The sequence below is a fragment of the Bactrocera tryoni genome, chromosome 3 (genome assembly GCF_016617805.1).
Source record: "Bactrocera tryoni isolate S06 chromosome 3, CSIRO_BtryS06_freeze2, whole genome shotgun sequence".
NCBI lineage: Eukaryota > Metazoa > Arthropoda > Insecta > Diptera > Tephritidae > Bactrocera > Bactrocera tryoni.
In genome coordinates, this window is record NC_052501.1 from 57,721,182 (window position 1) to 57,736,230 (window position 15,049).

The window sequence follows — 15,049 nt, forward strand, 5'->3', positions numbered from 1 at the left end:
GAGCGTCACTGGAAAGGTACGGGCAAAGTGGAGTCTACCTATACCCAGATCCTAGTTGACAGACACAGTCATCGATGCCTATGCGAAGCACCTGTAAGCCGAATTTCCGAAAGGCACGATACTCAGCCCCTTTGTTGTCTGGCAGCTAAACCAAACAGGAAGGCGTGACGAAAATTTCCGCCGCATTCACCCCTGGATCCGGAACGTGGATATATTCGGATAGAGGGTAGTTCTAGCGCCACATAACACCGCTCATCATTGGTACCTCCTCACCCTATCCAATCGCAAGCTCACGCACCATGGCCTAGCGTGAATTCCTCGAGTGGGAATACAAGGAGAGATACATACGTGCAAGAAAATTTTAAATATCGGGAACTGCTTCTAGACGTACCCCAGCAAGAGAACATAATTGCGGTATCTACGTACAGGAAACCATGGAACGGGTCATGCGATACATCGGCCGAGGCGAAGGAGCACTCGGATGCATCTCCGAACCCTTCACGGCGAAGGCCTGTACTGTGTCAAATTCTTCGAGAGCTGAAGTGTTTTCACCTATACGGACGACATGACATAGACAGCTTAGTCGCTGTCTCCTTATTCACAAGCTCATCGTTCCATCGCATGCGATACGCGCCGTTGCTAATACGCAAAGAACCATCAATTTTCCTCAGAATCTTTCTCTCGAAAGCTCATATCGTCGACTGATCAGATGTTGTCATCGCCGATATATAGCAAGACGGGAATAATGAGCGACTTATAGAGTTTGGTCTTTGTTCGTCGAGAGAGGACTTTTGCCAACTCAGTCCGAATCAGCACTTGTTAGCAAGAGTAATTATTTAAAAGATTTCAGGTTGACGTTGTGGTTGTTGTTAATACTGGTAGAAGAAATTATCTACGACTGCAAGGTTATGACTGTCAACAGTGACATGGGAGGCAATTTGCGAATGTTTATTTAATGACAGGAGATATTTCTTCTTGACCTCGTTCATTACCAGATCCATTTCCTTTCAGTCTCGAGAGAGCACAACTAACGGCATGATCGTATGACCAATGATACCAATACCATCGGCCTATGCGAGTAGTTGCACACTCTTATAGAAGATTGTACCTTCTCTATTCAGCTCGATCCTGACGCAGCTTTTGGGTTTGCTCATCGTGAATTTTTCTTTTATGAATCTTCCTCACAGTTGCGAAAGATGTCTGTTGGTTTAGCGGTTGGTATCCGTTTTTTAAAGAAAATTTCGGTATGCTTGCCTCCTCCCGCTGCAATACACTTATACCAATGAATTTTCAAGTCATCATAGCACTTGGAAAAATCCTCCGTCGTGATGGCCATCACACTCTTCTTCGATTCAATACCCTCAATTGAGTCAAAACGTTGTTCTCGGAGAGATCATGTGAATTTTCTGAATAGCCAGAAGTTACACGAAGGTAAATCAGGCGAATGCGGTGGTTGCGGCACGATATTAGTTGAAAATGTAGCGAAATGATCACGAATAACCAATGCAGTATGAGATGGTGCATTATCGCACTTCTTTGTTCAATAAATTCAGACATAGTTAAAATCGAAGAATTCACTTTTAGAACCTCACAAAACGACGCCTATCTCAAATACTAACTTTGACGTGAAATTTTTGCATAGATGTAACTAACAGCCAACTTAAAACATGCGAATTATAAATTAAAAATTCACCTTTCAATTTGATCACAGTAGGTTTATAATTTATATATACATACATATAACCCTATATCTAACTTCATTAGTTTTGGGTGATACATAGAACAGTTAGATGAACAAAATTATTTCTCACAAACTATCATGCAGAATGTAAAATTAGCGTTTTCAACCACTCACATTAACCCCTTTTGTAAGTACTCTTGATGTGCGCTTACATATCTAAGCGTCTGCATTTTCACTCCGAGCGTGACAAATATACTGGCATTCATTGTAATTAGGAGGCTTATTTACCAACAGATTTAACTATACAGCATAAAATAGCAACAATGAGCAAACAGATGCTTAAAAGCACACCGCAAAAATCTAAGAAGCACGTGGTTCAAATGGACTCTGCTTTGTAGCAAACCTGGTTACATACCTAATTTCTATAATACTATAGACTATTAGCTGTTGAATTGTTTTACGAAATAAGATGCGTCATTTTCCATAAATTTTTATTCCGATTTAGGTAAGCGCATATTATTATGGAAAAGCGTTCAATTTTAATATACATAATGCATACATGTTATAAATTAAATATTAAAAAAGCCGATTGAAATCCTCATTTAAGCAGAAAATAATAATTAGCAGTTACAAATGAGGCATCATTACAAATTCGTATAAATGACGCCGTTTCAGCTGACAGCAATTGGGAACTGTATATTTTGATTGTCTTTTTCAATTAATTAATTTGAATAATGTAGGTTTAATTTACATATATCAAAAATTGTATAATAATAAATAAAAAATCAATGAAAATAAAAATGATTGTTTTACCTATTACTAGTCAAAAACATGGTCCAATAATACTACCATTAATTGTCTACATAGTGTAAGTAAATATTCTTATAGACTAAACGAAGTAGCGTTGGACCAAAGATGATAATGTCCAATGACACCGCAATTTTAATGTAACGACACTTGATCTCCTTTTTGCACAGATTTTTTCCACACGGTTTTTTGTACCCCTCTTATTTGCCTTTTTTACACGGTTTTAGTTTTTACTTTTTTTGTAATAAACTCTAAATACTATACATGTTCAGTTTTGAACATGTTATTGAAATACGAGTTTGAAACTGGCGACGGAACAAGAAGATCATTTCCTCAACTTCGACCTATGTAAATTTGAAACCTATTATTGTTTTTTACCATTCCGAGAATATTTTTTGTTTGTTACTTTTAACATAATACGTAAAAACTTTACCTCCGAAATGGCATGTAAAGGCTTAATGGGAGTCGGTGTGAAAATTCCTGGATGTACGTGGCGCCATGCACTTTTAGGTGAAAGCACATATCTCGGGACCCGATTAACCGATTTCGACTAAATTTAGTACGTGACATTTTTCATATTCCTATGTTACAGTGTGAAAATGAGCGGAATTACACAAAATCAAAAGCATTTGATATAATAGGTCAAAACTTTGCTCTTATAATTCCTTTAAAGTATGCCACCTTATGACTAAAAATTGTCCAAATTCTACCGAGACGGCTATCTAAACTTGACTTTTGACCGAAAATATCGGCCAATGTGTGAGATATACAATTGAAATTCAAACATGAACCTTTCCCAAAAATAGTACATATTTCTGTGTATCAAAAATGGGTTGAATCGGGTCAATACTTCCTGAGCCCCCATATACCTAATATACAAATTTCAAACTTTTATGTGAGTTTATGCTGGATATATCTCCCAATATCTGATTTATCAATATCTCAATGAAAATTACAGAAAATGGTTTACTCATAACAGTATATATTTGTAGCTAAAATAGATACAAATGGACGAAAACTTGCCCAATTATATAGGGGACTAGTCTAAGCCCGCGGCTCCGCTCGCTGCTTGTTGTCAAGGATGTCATTTATGGTGATAACACTATAATGGAATAGTTAAATTGGCAACTTACATTTTTTATTGACTTCGTAAATCACCTAAGGAATAGTACATACATAAATACATATGGTGTAACAACATCTTCACTGTCTCTGCATCGTATATCGTTACACGTACTATATGTGCATATGCTTCTTGTTATTGTGAACAACAGTGCAGGAGTAGATCAGAAGAGGGCGTGTCTCACGCCCTATATCTAATCATATGGTAACGTGAGAAAACACAGACTTGATAGTTCCTTTTAAATATTGCATTGTTCTGTGTAATGCTTCAAAAATATATATTTGACAGCTATTATCCACTCATCTCATTATGATTCAACTTTTTATTGTTCAGTTGCAATTATGTATCACTATAATTCATATACATGTAAACAAAAACTACTGTACCCTGCCAGTAGCTGTATGATGCTATTTTGTATTTTTGAAGTAAAAAAATATTCAAATGATTCTTACATATATTGAACACATGCTTATGTTTTGAAATATACATATTTTTTTTTGTTTATGAATTGTTTTGGCTTTTAACATAAAACGATAGAGAGTAGCCTATGCTCGTCCCGAGGTTCCAAGCTACCTCATCACCAAATTTCAGCCAAATCGATTCAGCCGTTCTTGAGTTATAAACATACAAGGTCTGTCGCAAAAGAAACAGAACTTTTTAAATATAACTGTTTCTGGTGGCGCCACCTATTGGTGGGTATATGAAATAAAAATTTTGATCTCTTGTTGACATTTCGTAAAAATTTTAAGACAATTGGATAACTACAATCGATGTTATCGATCGAAAAGTGACAGCAGCTTTTGGTCATCGGTCGTAAAATGCAAAGAGCAAATATTAAATTTTGTTTTAAGCTTGGGAAAACGTTTACTGAAACATTTCAAATGATAAGAAAAGTTTATGGTGATCAGTGCTTATCCCGTAGTAATGTGCATGAATGGTTTAAGCGATTCCAAGAAGTTCGCGAGGACCTCTGTGACGATCAGAAGTCGGTTGTCTTCAGAGGTCAAAAATAAAGACAATGCTGATTTGTTTTTACGATTCCGAAGGTATTGTACACCGAGAGTTCGTCCCACCTGGCCAAACGATTAGTGCTGTGTTTTACCTTGGTGTTATGAAGCGTCTTTTGCCACGCATTCGTCGTGCTCGACCACAATACCGTGAGGCAGGGTCTTGGTGCCTGTTGCACGATAATGCGCCGTGTCATCGGTCGACGCTTGCCACTGATTTTTTGACAAAAAACTCCATACTAACCATTAATCACTCACCATACTCACCTGATCTGGCACCCTGTGATTTTTACCTATTTGGAAAACTTCTGATTTTAGGACATTTTGAGCTATCCAAAAGGCGACGACCGATATTCTGAAGAGCATTCCGAAAAATGAGTGTTTATTTGAAATGCTAATTGACCGAGCTAAACGCTGTATCGAAGCACAAAGAAACTACTTTGAATAAAAAAATATATCTTTTGAAAAATATTAATTTTTTGTTGTTTTTTTTTAACAGTCCGGTTTCATTTGCGACAGACCTTGTATACGAAATCGAGGGTGATTTTGCAAAAAATTCGCGGTTGGGGCCTTCTCCAGAACTAAAGGAACACCCATGCAAATTTTCACGTCTTTCCGTGCGCGGACAAACAAAAAAAATCATTTTTATATATAAGATATACCTATTACGAGTACAAAGATTTTCGAACATCCAGCTGACTTTGCTCCATATGATCGGTGTTTGTATGTGACGTATCTTAATGAAATCCAGGGATCATTTTTTTGTATGTGGCATGATAATAATAATAGATAAAATCGGATCAATACTATCCCAACTCCCATATACCACTTATAATGATTTTCGTTTTTCAAAAAAATCTTTTGCCGAATTTGCGGGTCAGTGTATAAGTTACATGTAGTATACTAACTTAATTGTAATCACTTGAATTGAAATGGCATATCAGTTGTAATCACAGAGATACGCGGTATCAAAAAAACAATTGGCAACAACTCCTTCACTGCCAACGGACACAAGGATGTATGTATAAAATATGCTCTGGTTGACGTTTACATCTAAAGGTATTTCCCCGGCGTTGATTCTTGTAAGTTGTAAGAGTATAAAATGTTCGGTTGCACCCGAACTTAGCCCTTTCATATTTGTTTTTCTATATGTTTAGATCCCCGAGGTCACTAGTGTTGGTTACAACGTAGCGTGGTCTTGTCCTACAGCGTGGTAGTGCATGTTGTTGTCCTGCATTTTGCAGCGCATTGACATCATTCGAATATGCTGTCATCCTTAGGAGGCGTTTGATAAACTCAACAAACAGTTGTGTACATAAATAATCTAGCACGGATCGCCCCACATATTTCAAGTACATCACTCAAGTGTGCCAATTATGGAACTTTAAGATGCGCCGTAGATCGTATGTGTACATGTGCAGCCATTTAAATAAATATACATACATATGTACATAAGTACTATACGTAGATTATTAATTTGGATCAAACAGAATATTTTTAAATCTTTGTAAACCTTCGTTCTCAGCATAAGAACATATACGATTATCATGTCAATAGTCGATTCCGCTATTTAAGACGAAATATTTATGTACTGAAAGGCTTTGATGCTGGAGTTGTTGTTTCAATGTCGATCATACGTTTTAGCTGTTATTTCGTGTTTATTGTAAACACTTGTAAAAAAGGCGATGGCATTTAAGTTATCAAATTCAAAAAGTTTGTATAGAACAGTCGATTCACCATAGTAAGAACGGCGATTTACCAATAGTTTGTTTAACAGCTATCTGCTATAGTTGTCCGATATAAACAGTTTCGTCAAATATTGTAGCGTCATAGATAATAACTCATGCTGAATTGCATGATGATATCTCATGCAAATATTTAATTTCGCTATATGTTATTGGAAAACTATATTGACGGTTCCATCAAATGAGGAAAAAAAACTTTATCAGTTGATCAAAACTTGCTTTCCAAACCAAAGAAGCTTATCACCCAAATTTGCTCGGGACAAATTTGTTCAATCCTTCTTACGATATTGTGAAAATAGGGGAATTCGGATGATTACCGCGCCTAATCCCCTAAGTTCAACAAATCAATAACTCAATGCGTCGAAAGCATTAAGGTTTACACCCAAGTGAAACCAAATTCAACCATTTTCATTAGGTAACATTGTCCTGATACCCATACATTGCAGTGCGAAAATGGGCGAATTCTGATTATAACCTCGCCTCGCTTACTTCCTATGTAGCACAATTTTAAATTCGAACTGATTCTTTCACTGACCAGTTTGCACACAAGCACCAATGAATATATTCAGATTAATCCGTTCACGAATAGTGCCTTTGAGATGTATTATCTTGCGACCAAAAATTTTCCAAATCGGACCAAAACTACTCAATCCTCTTAAGACCGATTATGTTGATTACAGTTGCTATAGAAATTCGGTTGAATCGCATCAATAATTCCGATATTTTCTATACCGTATATGGTATACCTCATAAAAAATTTACGAACTTCCAGCTGACTTTATACGGCAAATTTCGATTAATATGTGAGTTATCCTAATAAAATTGAGGAAGCATATCTGCATCTTTTGTGCCTTAAATAGATACGATTAAGTGAAAATTTCCCCAAAACCCCAGATTTAAACGAACAAAGAATTTTTAACTCTTTCGCAATATTTATACTCTTGCTAGAGGGTATAATAGTTTTGCTGTTTGTGTAACCTGAAACTCATTGAGATAGATTTAAGTAGGGTTATACATATTTAAATGATCAGGATGACAAGACGACTTGAAATAAGCATGTCTGCCTGTCCGTTTGTCTGTGCCATTTCTTTCCCATTACGGAATAACCTATAAAATTCCGCAACAAAGCACTAAATTAAAACAACACATATCTCAGAACTGGCCAGATTTTATTGACATTTTTCTCAGATTCCCATGTTAGACTGCAAAAAATTAAAGAAATCGGCCTACAGTCGGGTCAATACTTCCCTTAGCTCTCATTTACCTAATATAAAGATTTAGACTTTATACCGCATATATCGGTCAATATGTAAGTTATCCCAAAGAAAATGAGAGAGCATGTTTTACTCAAGCTAACTTTAATTCATATGATTGGCAAAGTATGGAAAGGGTACCTTAAATAACCTCTGGGAAAATTGGGGCGATACTACCCTCAATACCCATATAATGATTTCCGTTACTCCACCTGACTTTTTACCGTTCAAGTTTGCCCAATATGTATATTGAATTTAGTGTTTTCAGTCGAGTTAATATCTTATTTGAGACGCTGACGCTAACTAAAATATATAGAAGATACTAAAATTTATTGTAATTTATTTACGATTTCATCGAATAATGGACCTGTTTTTATTTTATTTTAATATTAAGTTTAGCCAGAGATCTTAAAACATAGAGAAAGTGCAGGTTCGATATCGAACATTTGTTAGAATTATAGAAAGGAATTCACCTCACAATCACAGAATTCACGCTGTGAAATGTTAACATTTTTAACAGTTCTCTCACATACTCAACCAGTGCATATGAAGAGAAATAAATATATGTACATATGTATGTATTTACGGCATATGATGACATGGCATGTATGCCCAACCAGAGAATATGAAGAAAATTAAGTTCTTTGATATTCCACTTTTAACAGCGAAAAATGTGTACAAATACTACAACTCTCTCACACAGAGAACATAAAGAAATGTCTCTGTCTCACATACCCAAGAGTATGAAGAACAGGTCCCGCAATCACTAGCATTAATCCCATTCAAAATACCTGCTACTTTTTGGAAAACTGTATTCCAAAACATCGAATTTCTTCAAAATAGGGCCAAAAAACTGGATCATCGACTTAGTGGGTCAAAATATCCGGAAATAAAACTAGAAATCGAGTGGGGAGCATACGTCGACGTCTAGTGACAATAATAGCAACAAAACCGCTAAAACTATTGTAATTACATTCGATTTATATACATAAATAACCATTGGTGTACGTAAACTTTTTTAAGCTTAGCATTCATTTTTTTATTTGTGCAAAAAAAAAAATATTTTGATATGCTATTTATATTTAATGTTAAATATATATGTATATCTTGAAATGGATAGAAAAAAACCACAAAGTTTATTCATTTTAAAACAAATATGTTATCGTTATGCAGACGTAGAGGTCATTTAAAAGGCTTGCGCCGACATACTGGCGGCCATACCGGCCAAACCGGCCAACGAGCTAAAACATTCGTTCGACATGCTTTTGGACCGAGTAAAAAAATGTATTGAAGCAGAAGGAGACTGTTTTGAAATCAATAAATTGATTTTGCCGAAAAAAACCATTTGTTCTGCTTTTGTTTTTAAAGTCCTGTTTACTTATAAAATGTCTGACTAATCACTAAATTAAGGTACAAAACTGTAATTTGGCACAGGAAACCGCAGTAGTAAGAGGCATAAAATAATTACAATAAAAATACTAAAAAATGTGTTTTCTATTTAATTCCAATTATAGTAGTACATCGTAGTTATTATTGATGGTATGTGAGGTACCTTAAAAAACTCAAAGAATATCTGTTTCTGTTAATAATTGAGATATCTTGATGAAATCTTAGTATAAAAATAATTTCAGAGTACTGCCATGCCCACAAAACGACTTTAACCGTAAACCTATAAAAGGCCATAACTAAGCACTAAATTAAGGCATAAAACTGTAAATTAGCACAGGGGATCGGTCGCAGTAGAGAGTGCACCCGTGAACCAAAACTTCTGAAGAAGTGGCAAAGAATGTCACCCGCACGTCTACGATATACATACAAGATGTTTTTCAAATTAGTAGGATTTGATATAAGATCGATTTGAAATTTTTCCACCATGATCGATTTGAAATTTTTCCACCATGATATTAAAACAATGAAGATTACTAAATTTAATATGATAATCTTCATGTTTCAAGTAACTCTTTAAACGTTGTTAAAAACTATTGAAACACTACCCTACAAGACGGGTAAAAGTTAACTGGTTATCAGACATAAAAACGTTTGTTCTAGCCTCGGAAAAAAGGTAACTATTTCTCCTCTTTCACTACACGACGATGTGGTTATCTCTCATTGCTTTTGCACAAATGCTACATATGTATATTTTAATTCTCTAATAGAAATGTTTTCAGTGTTATTGCTCATAAGCTTGGCATCTTCTGGGCAAACTCTCCACTTCTGTCCCTACTTTGTAGAATTACGTACAATACCACCTCGATTCCAGTTTAAAGTTTTCAGAAGTTTTGAATGGTTTCTTAGCAATCTGCATCTTAACATCGTTCCATAAATTTTCAATGAATTTTTCATCAGAACGTCAACACTTTCTCCCCTAAGCCAAGTCTCCACATTTTTAGCTTCGAGTTTTGGATTATTGACATAGACAAAAATCAAATTCATAGGCTTCGATTCGAACACGAATGGTTTCATAGTATTTTTGGGTTATGAAAATTGATTCATTTTACCATCTATTCTAACCAATGGTCTAACGCCGTACACCGAAAATGCTCCTTATTGCATTTTCTGTTGATCGCTCTATTAGCATATTCTATTGTTTTAAGTGCAGGAGCCTTGTGGATTTTTTTATTTTTCAGGAAATTAGGATGCCTTTTATCAAAATGCGTGGCTTCTTATTCCTCGAACAATTCATAATTTTGGCAAATTGGATGCTTGCTCTTTTTTGTGTAAATCAAAAATCATTTTCCTATTTCTTAGAATACAATGGGAATTTCTATCCATTTTATAAATATCTTAATTTTATTCAACACCTATAGTTAAACAATGTATTTTTTCCGCGAGTGCCAATTATTAGTAAATACTTCTCCCCCAAATAACCAAATGTGTGCTATTTCTTTGTCCAATCAAAGTTCGTTAGAATACAATTTTAAGGAGTAAAAACAAAAAGTAAGAATGATAACGGCATCAGCAGTCAGGATATACACTAACGTAGGAAATTATTGCGATGCACTTACATATTTGATAAGTGTAAAAACTCTATTATCATTACGCAATTAATCGAAGCACAAAATTCTAAGATACTAAGATACTTAGTAGAATCTAAGTATCAAGAGACAATAACCAAATTTTCTAACAAAAAAAATCCTTAGCACTCCTATCGATACTGTAAAAATAGATGAAATCGAATGAGAACCTCGTCCGCTCTGGATATAACGGAACTGTTAAAAACTAATAAAAGTGCCATAAACCAATGACAGAGACAAATTTCACCAAATTAGTCAATGGCATTTTTTCACACTTATAAATCCCAGTGCAAAAATGTGGGAAATTGAACTACAATCAGGCTCCCCATATAGCACTATTTTAAATTTCATTTAATTCTTTCAGTTTCAAGTGATCGAATAATGTCTTCAGAGTATGTCACCTTATGACGAAAATTGTCCAAATCCAACCAAAACTGTTCAAGCCGTTAGGAAACGAATGTGTTGACCCTAGTATCCATAGATGACTTTTGACTGATAATGGATCTCTGAATGTATTTCCCTGAGTCCCCATAATCGTAATATAAGGATTTTCGAACTTCCAACATATATGAGCCAATATGTGAGTTATCTAAATGAAAATGATAGAGCGTGTTTTACTCATAACAATGTATCTTTTTGCCGAAAATAAATAAAATTGTCCGAAAGCTTGACGTACTCCCATATAACTAGTATCAAGATTTTTGAACATCCGTCTGGCCTGTTAATAGTAAGTAGTATTGACAAGAATAAACAAGTAAGGAAGGGTTAAGTTCGGGTGTCACCGAACATTTTATACTCTTGCATGATAAAGTGATAATCGAGATTTCATTATCCGTCATTTATATATTTTTTTATTTTGCTGTAAAATTAATTAGATTAGACAATTTGTGTACTTTGAGTATTGAATTGTATTTTCATTTCCTAATGTATATATGTATTATACAGAGAAGGCATCAGATGGAATTCAAAATAGCGTTATATTGGAAGAAGGCGTGGTTGTGAACCATTTTCACCCATATTTCGTACACATCATCAGGGTGTTAAGAAAATATTATATACCCAATTTCATTGAAATCGGTTGAGTAGTTCCTGAGATATGGTTTTTGGTCCATAAGTGGGCGACGCCACACCCATTTTCAATTTTTAAAAAAATCCTGGGTGCAACTTCCTTCTGCCATTTTTTCCGTAAAATTTAGTGTTTCTAACGTTTTTTGTTAGTCGGTTAACGCACTTTTAGTGATTTTCAACATAACCTTTGTATGGGAGGTGGGCGTGGTTATTATCCGATTTCATTTTTGAACTGTATATGGAAATGCCTGAAGGAAACGACTCTATAGAGTTTGGTTGCCATAGCTGTAGTAGTTTCCGAGATATGTACAAAAAACTTAGTAGGGGGCGGGGCCACGCCCACTTTTCCAAAACAATTGCGTCCAAATATGCCCCTCCCTAATGCGATTCTTTGTGCCAAATTTCACTTTAATATCTTTATTTATGGCTTAGTTATGACACTTTATAGGTTTTCGGTTTCCGCCATTTTGTGGGCGTGGCAGTGGGCCGATTTTGTCCATCTTCGAACTTAACCTTCTTATGGAGCCAAGGAATACGCGTACCAAGTTTCATCATGATATCTCAATTTTTACTCAAGTTAGAGCTTGCACGGACGGACAGACGGACGGACGGACAGACAGACATCCGGATTTCAACTCTACTCGTCACCCTGATCACTTTTGGTATGGTATATATGGTTCAAGAAATGGCAGAAGGAAGCTGCACCCAGGCTTTTTTTTTAAATTGAAAATGGGTGTGGCGCCGCCCACTTATGGACCAAAAACCATATCTCAGGAACTACTAATCTAATTAATTTTACAGCAAAATAAAAAAAAAATATGTAAATGACGGATAATGAAATCTCGATTATCACTTTATCATGCGAGAGTATAAAATGTTCGGTGACACCCGAACTTAGTCTTCCTTATTTGTTTGTATTACTTTTTTGTCACAAAAGTATATACATACATATACATATAATAAGCCTGTATGCCCAATCGGAATATTTCATAAAGAATTTTTAACGATGCTTTCATCATTAAAGCATCTTCAGGTGCGGCTCATCAAATGTTACATTAATTGACGACGCACCAGCAAAATGGAAAGTTCTGAGTCTCATATGGAAGCACTTAACAAATACGCAAAGCAAAATAATAGTGCGCGAGTTAATTTTTACATTAAGTAAAAATGTGTCAAAAGAATATATGTATTTTGAGCTGCACCGAAATGTGTACTCTTTATTTATACTCTTAAGACTAATTTATTACATCCCAGCGGGATATGGTAGACATTGGTAAGCGAGCAAGGTAAACGATGTAGCATGATTGTATCGCTTACTCCGACCGATGAAAATTAACACGGCGATGTCCTACGAAAAGTAACAGATCACCCCTTTCGCTTACCATAGAGTTCTTCGATGCCACAGTTAACGATGAATTCTTCGATGCCATAGTTAACGAAGAATTCTTCGATGCCAAAGTAAACGAAGAATTCTTCGATGCCACAGTTAACGATGAATTCTTCGATGCCATAGTTAACGAAGAATTCTTCGATGCCATAGTTAACAAAGAATTCTTCGATGCCATAGTTAACAAAGAATTCTTCGATGCCATAGTTAACGAAGAATTCTTCTATGCCATAGTTAACGAAGAATTCTTCGATGCCAAAGTAAACGAAGAGTTCTTCGATGCCACAGTTAACGATGAATTCTTCGATGCAATAGTTAACGGAGAATTCTTCGATGTCACAGTTAACGAAGAATTCTTTGATGCCACAGTTAACGGAGAATTCTTCGATGCCACAATTAACGAAGAATTCTTTGATGCCATAGTTAACAAAGAATTCCACCATGCCACAGTTAAATTCGATACAATCGTTATAAAGGTTTTATTTTTTGCGAAACGCACTTAAAAATTGTTATAACAAAATGTGTTTAACTGAACTGAATTATTACAAATTGAAATAGTTTAAAAACGTTAAATACATATTATATATAGTATATATAAAATGATCAAAGGTTGAAAACAGCAGGTTTTAAAAAACGTTAAATATATATACAGGCGGGTAACTAGCGGAAAGAACCGGGATGCTGCGAAAGCGGAGATGTTGGTCGAACGACGTCGTAACGAAAAAAGGTGCGCGAGATCCTTTCTCGTTCCTTTTTGTTCGAATTGGTATGCTGCTTTTAATTTTGTAGCTGAGTCTCTTTTCGTTTTTTATCCAAGCAACGAGACTTGAAGAAACGGCCTTTGGCGAGTTTGATACTTTTTTGAATTTGGTGTATATACTCCGACTCGGTGAAACCTTCAACTTTCACACATTCTACAAAAAAAGTTGAAAGAGTATGTTTATAAATTTGAAGCTATGTCCTTCAATGTTAAAAATACGAAAAACTTACCAAATAGTAACGCATTAAAGTGCGTAAATTCCTTCAAAGATTGTTTACCCTTCACACCAAAGTAATTGTATTACAGCAACAATTCAACTGCTATAATTTTGTGCAGTGATTTTTCAATTGCATTGTGACCTAGCAGGTCTTGTATTATAGGCATCTGCAATAAAAAAAATGTTGATTTTTGAATTAAAATGTGACACTGAAGTGTAGTATTTTTAAATAAACTCACATATTTTTCCTTGTTACCTTTCAATTCTTTGTCAAGTTCTTTTAATGCTTCATCAGTTTTTAATGGAAATTTATTAGTAGATTTGCGTCTGCAACTCATTGCATTTATGAGGGAATTATTTGCTGACTGCACGGTGGTTAATTCATTTGTGGTGTCAACTTGTTTCGTCAATTTCTCTATATGTTGTTGCATTTCATCAATTTTTTTTTCCAGACTGGCGATTTTGCATGGACAAGAATCTGAAAACATAAATTAAACATATAACGTTGTGAAATATCTACTTTTCGTATTAAAAGAACTTACTTTCGTTTTTGTAATTTTCCGCCACCGATTTCACGCTAAAAGACTTCAGCCCGTGGTAACTCATCTTATAGGTCCTTGCTGTGAATAATCGGTAGAAATACAAATTGATTATTGTTAGGCAGACACATTAATTTGTATAAAATAAGTTGGACATCATAGATTTGCTCCGCTTCTTCGGTGTCAATGTCAGCTATGAAAACGCCCAAATCTATCATCGTTTTCAATGGTTCCGTAAATAGATTGCAGCAGTTTTTCAAAACTTTTCCATGCATATAAACATCATCATCTTTCTTTGATAATCTTATAATTTGTATTGCCACTCCCGGTTTAACGTAGCAAAAATTATCCGGTAATTTATCGCTGATATTAAAGTCATTTCCATAAAATCGAATAACCTTCCCACATCTATTGACTTTTGGACCCACATATCTGTCTTTTGTAAACA

General features: G+C 35.2%; 1 protein-coding gene across 1 annotated transcript; it reads right to left on the minus strand.

The window, feature by feature from the left end:
* Positions 1 to 14,145: 14,145 nt before the first annotated feature.
* On the minus strand, positions 14,146 to 14,674 carry LOC120770705. Its single transcript, XM_040098285.1, has 3 exons — positions 14,605 to 14,674; positions 14,302 to 14,540; positions 14,146 to 14,229 (listed from the first exon to the last, which is right to left on the minus strand). The coding sequence occupies exons 1-3, from the start codon at positions 14,666 to 14,668 to the stop codon at positions 14,146 to 14,148; spliced, it is 387 nt and encodes a 128-aa protein (XP_039954219.1). The 5' UTR covers positions 14,669 to 14,674.
* Between the last annotated feature and the right edge of the window lie 375 nt (positions 14,675 to 15,049).

Excerpts from the sequence above, each read along its gene's own strand:
- LOC120770705 (XM_040098285.1), bottom strand. The coding sequence starts at position 14,668 with ATGAGTTACCACGGGCTGAAGTCTTTTAGCGTGAAATCGGTGGCGGAA. Across the intron at positions 14,541-14,604 it reads GGAAAATTACAAAAACGAAA|ATTCTTGTCCATGCAAAATC; the intron begins GTAAGTTCTTTT and ends TTATGTTTTCAG. Across the intron at positions 14,230-14,301 it reads AAGGTAACAAGGAAAAATAT|ATGCCTATAATACAAGACCT; the intron begins GTGAGTTTATTT and ends TTTTTATTGCAG.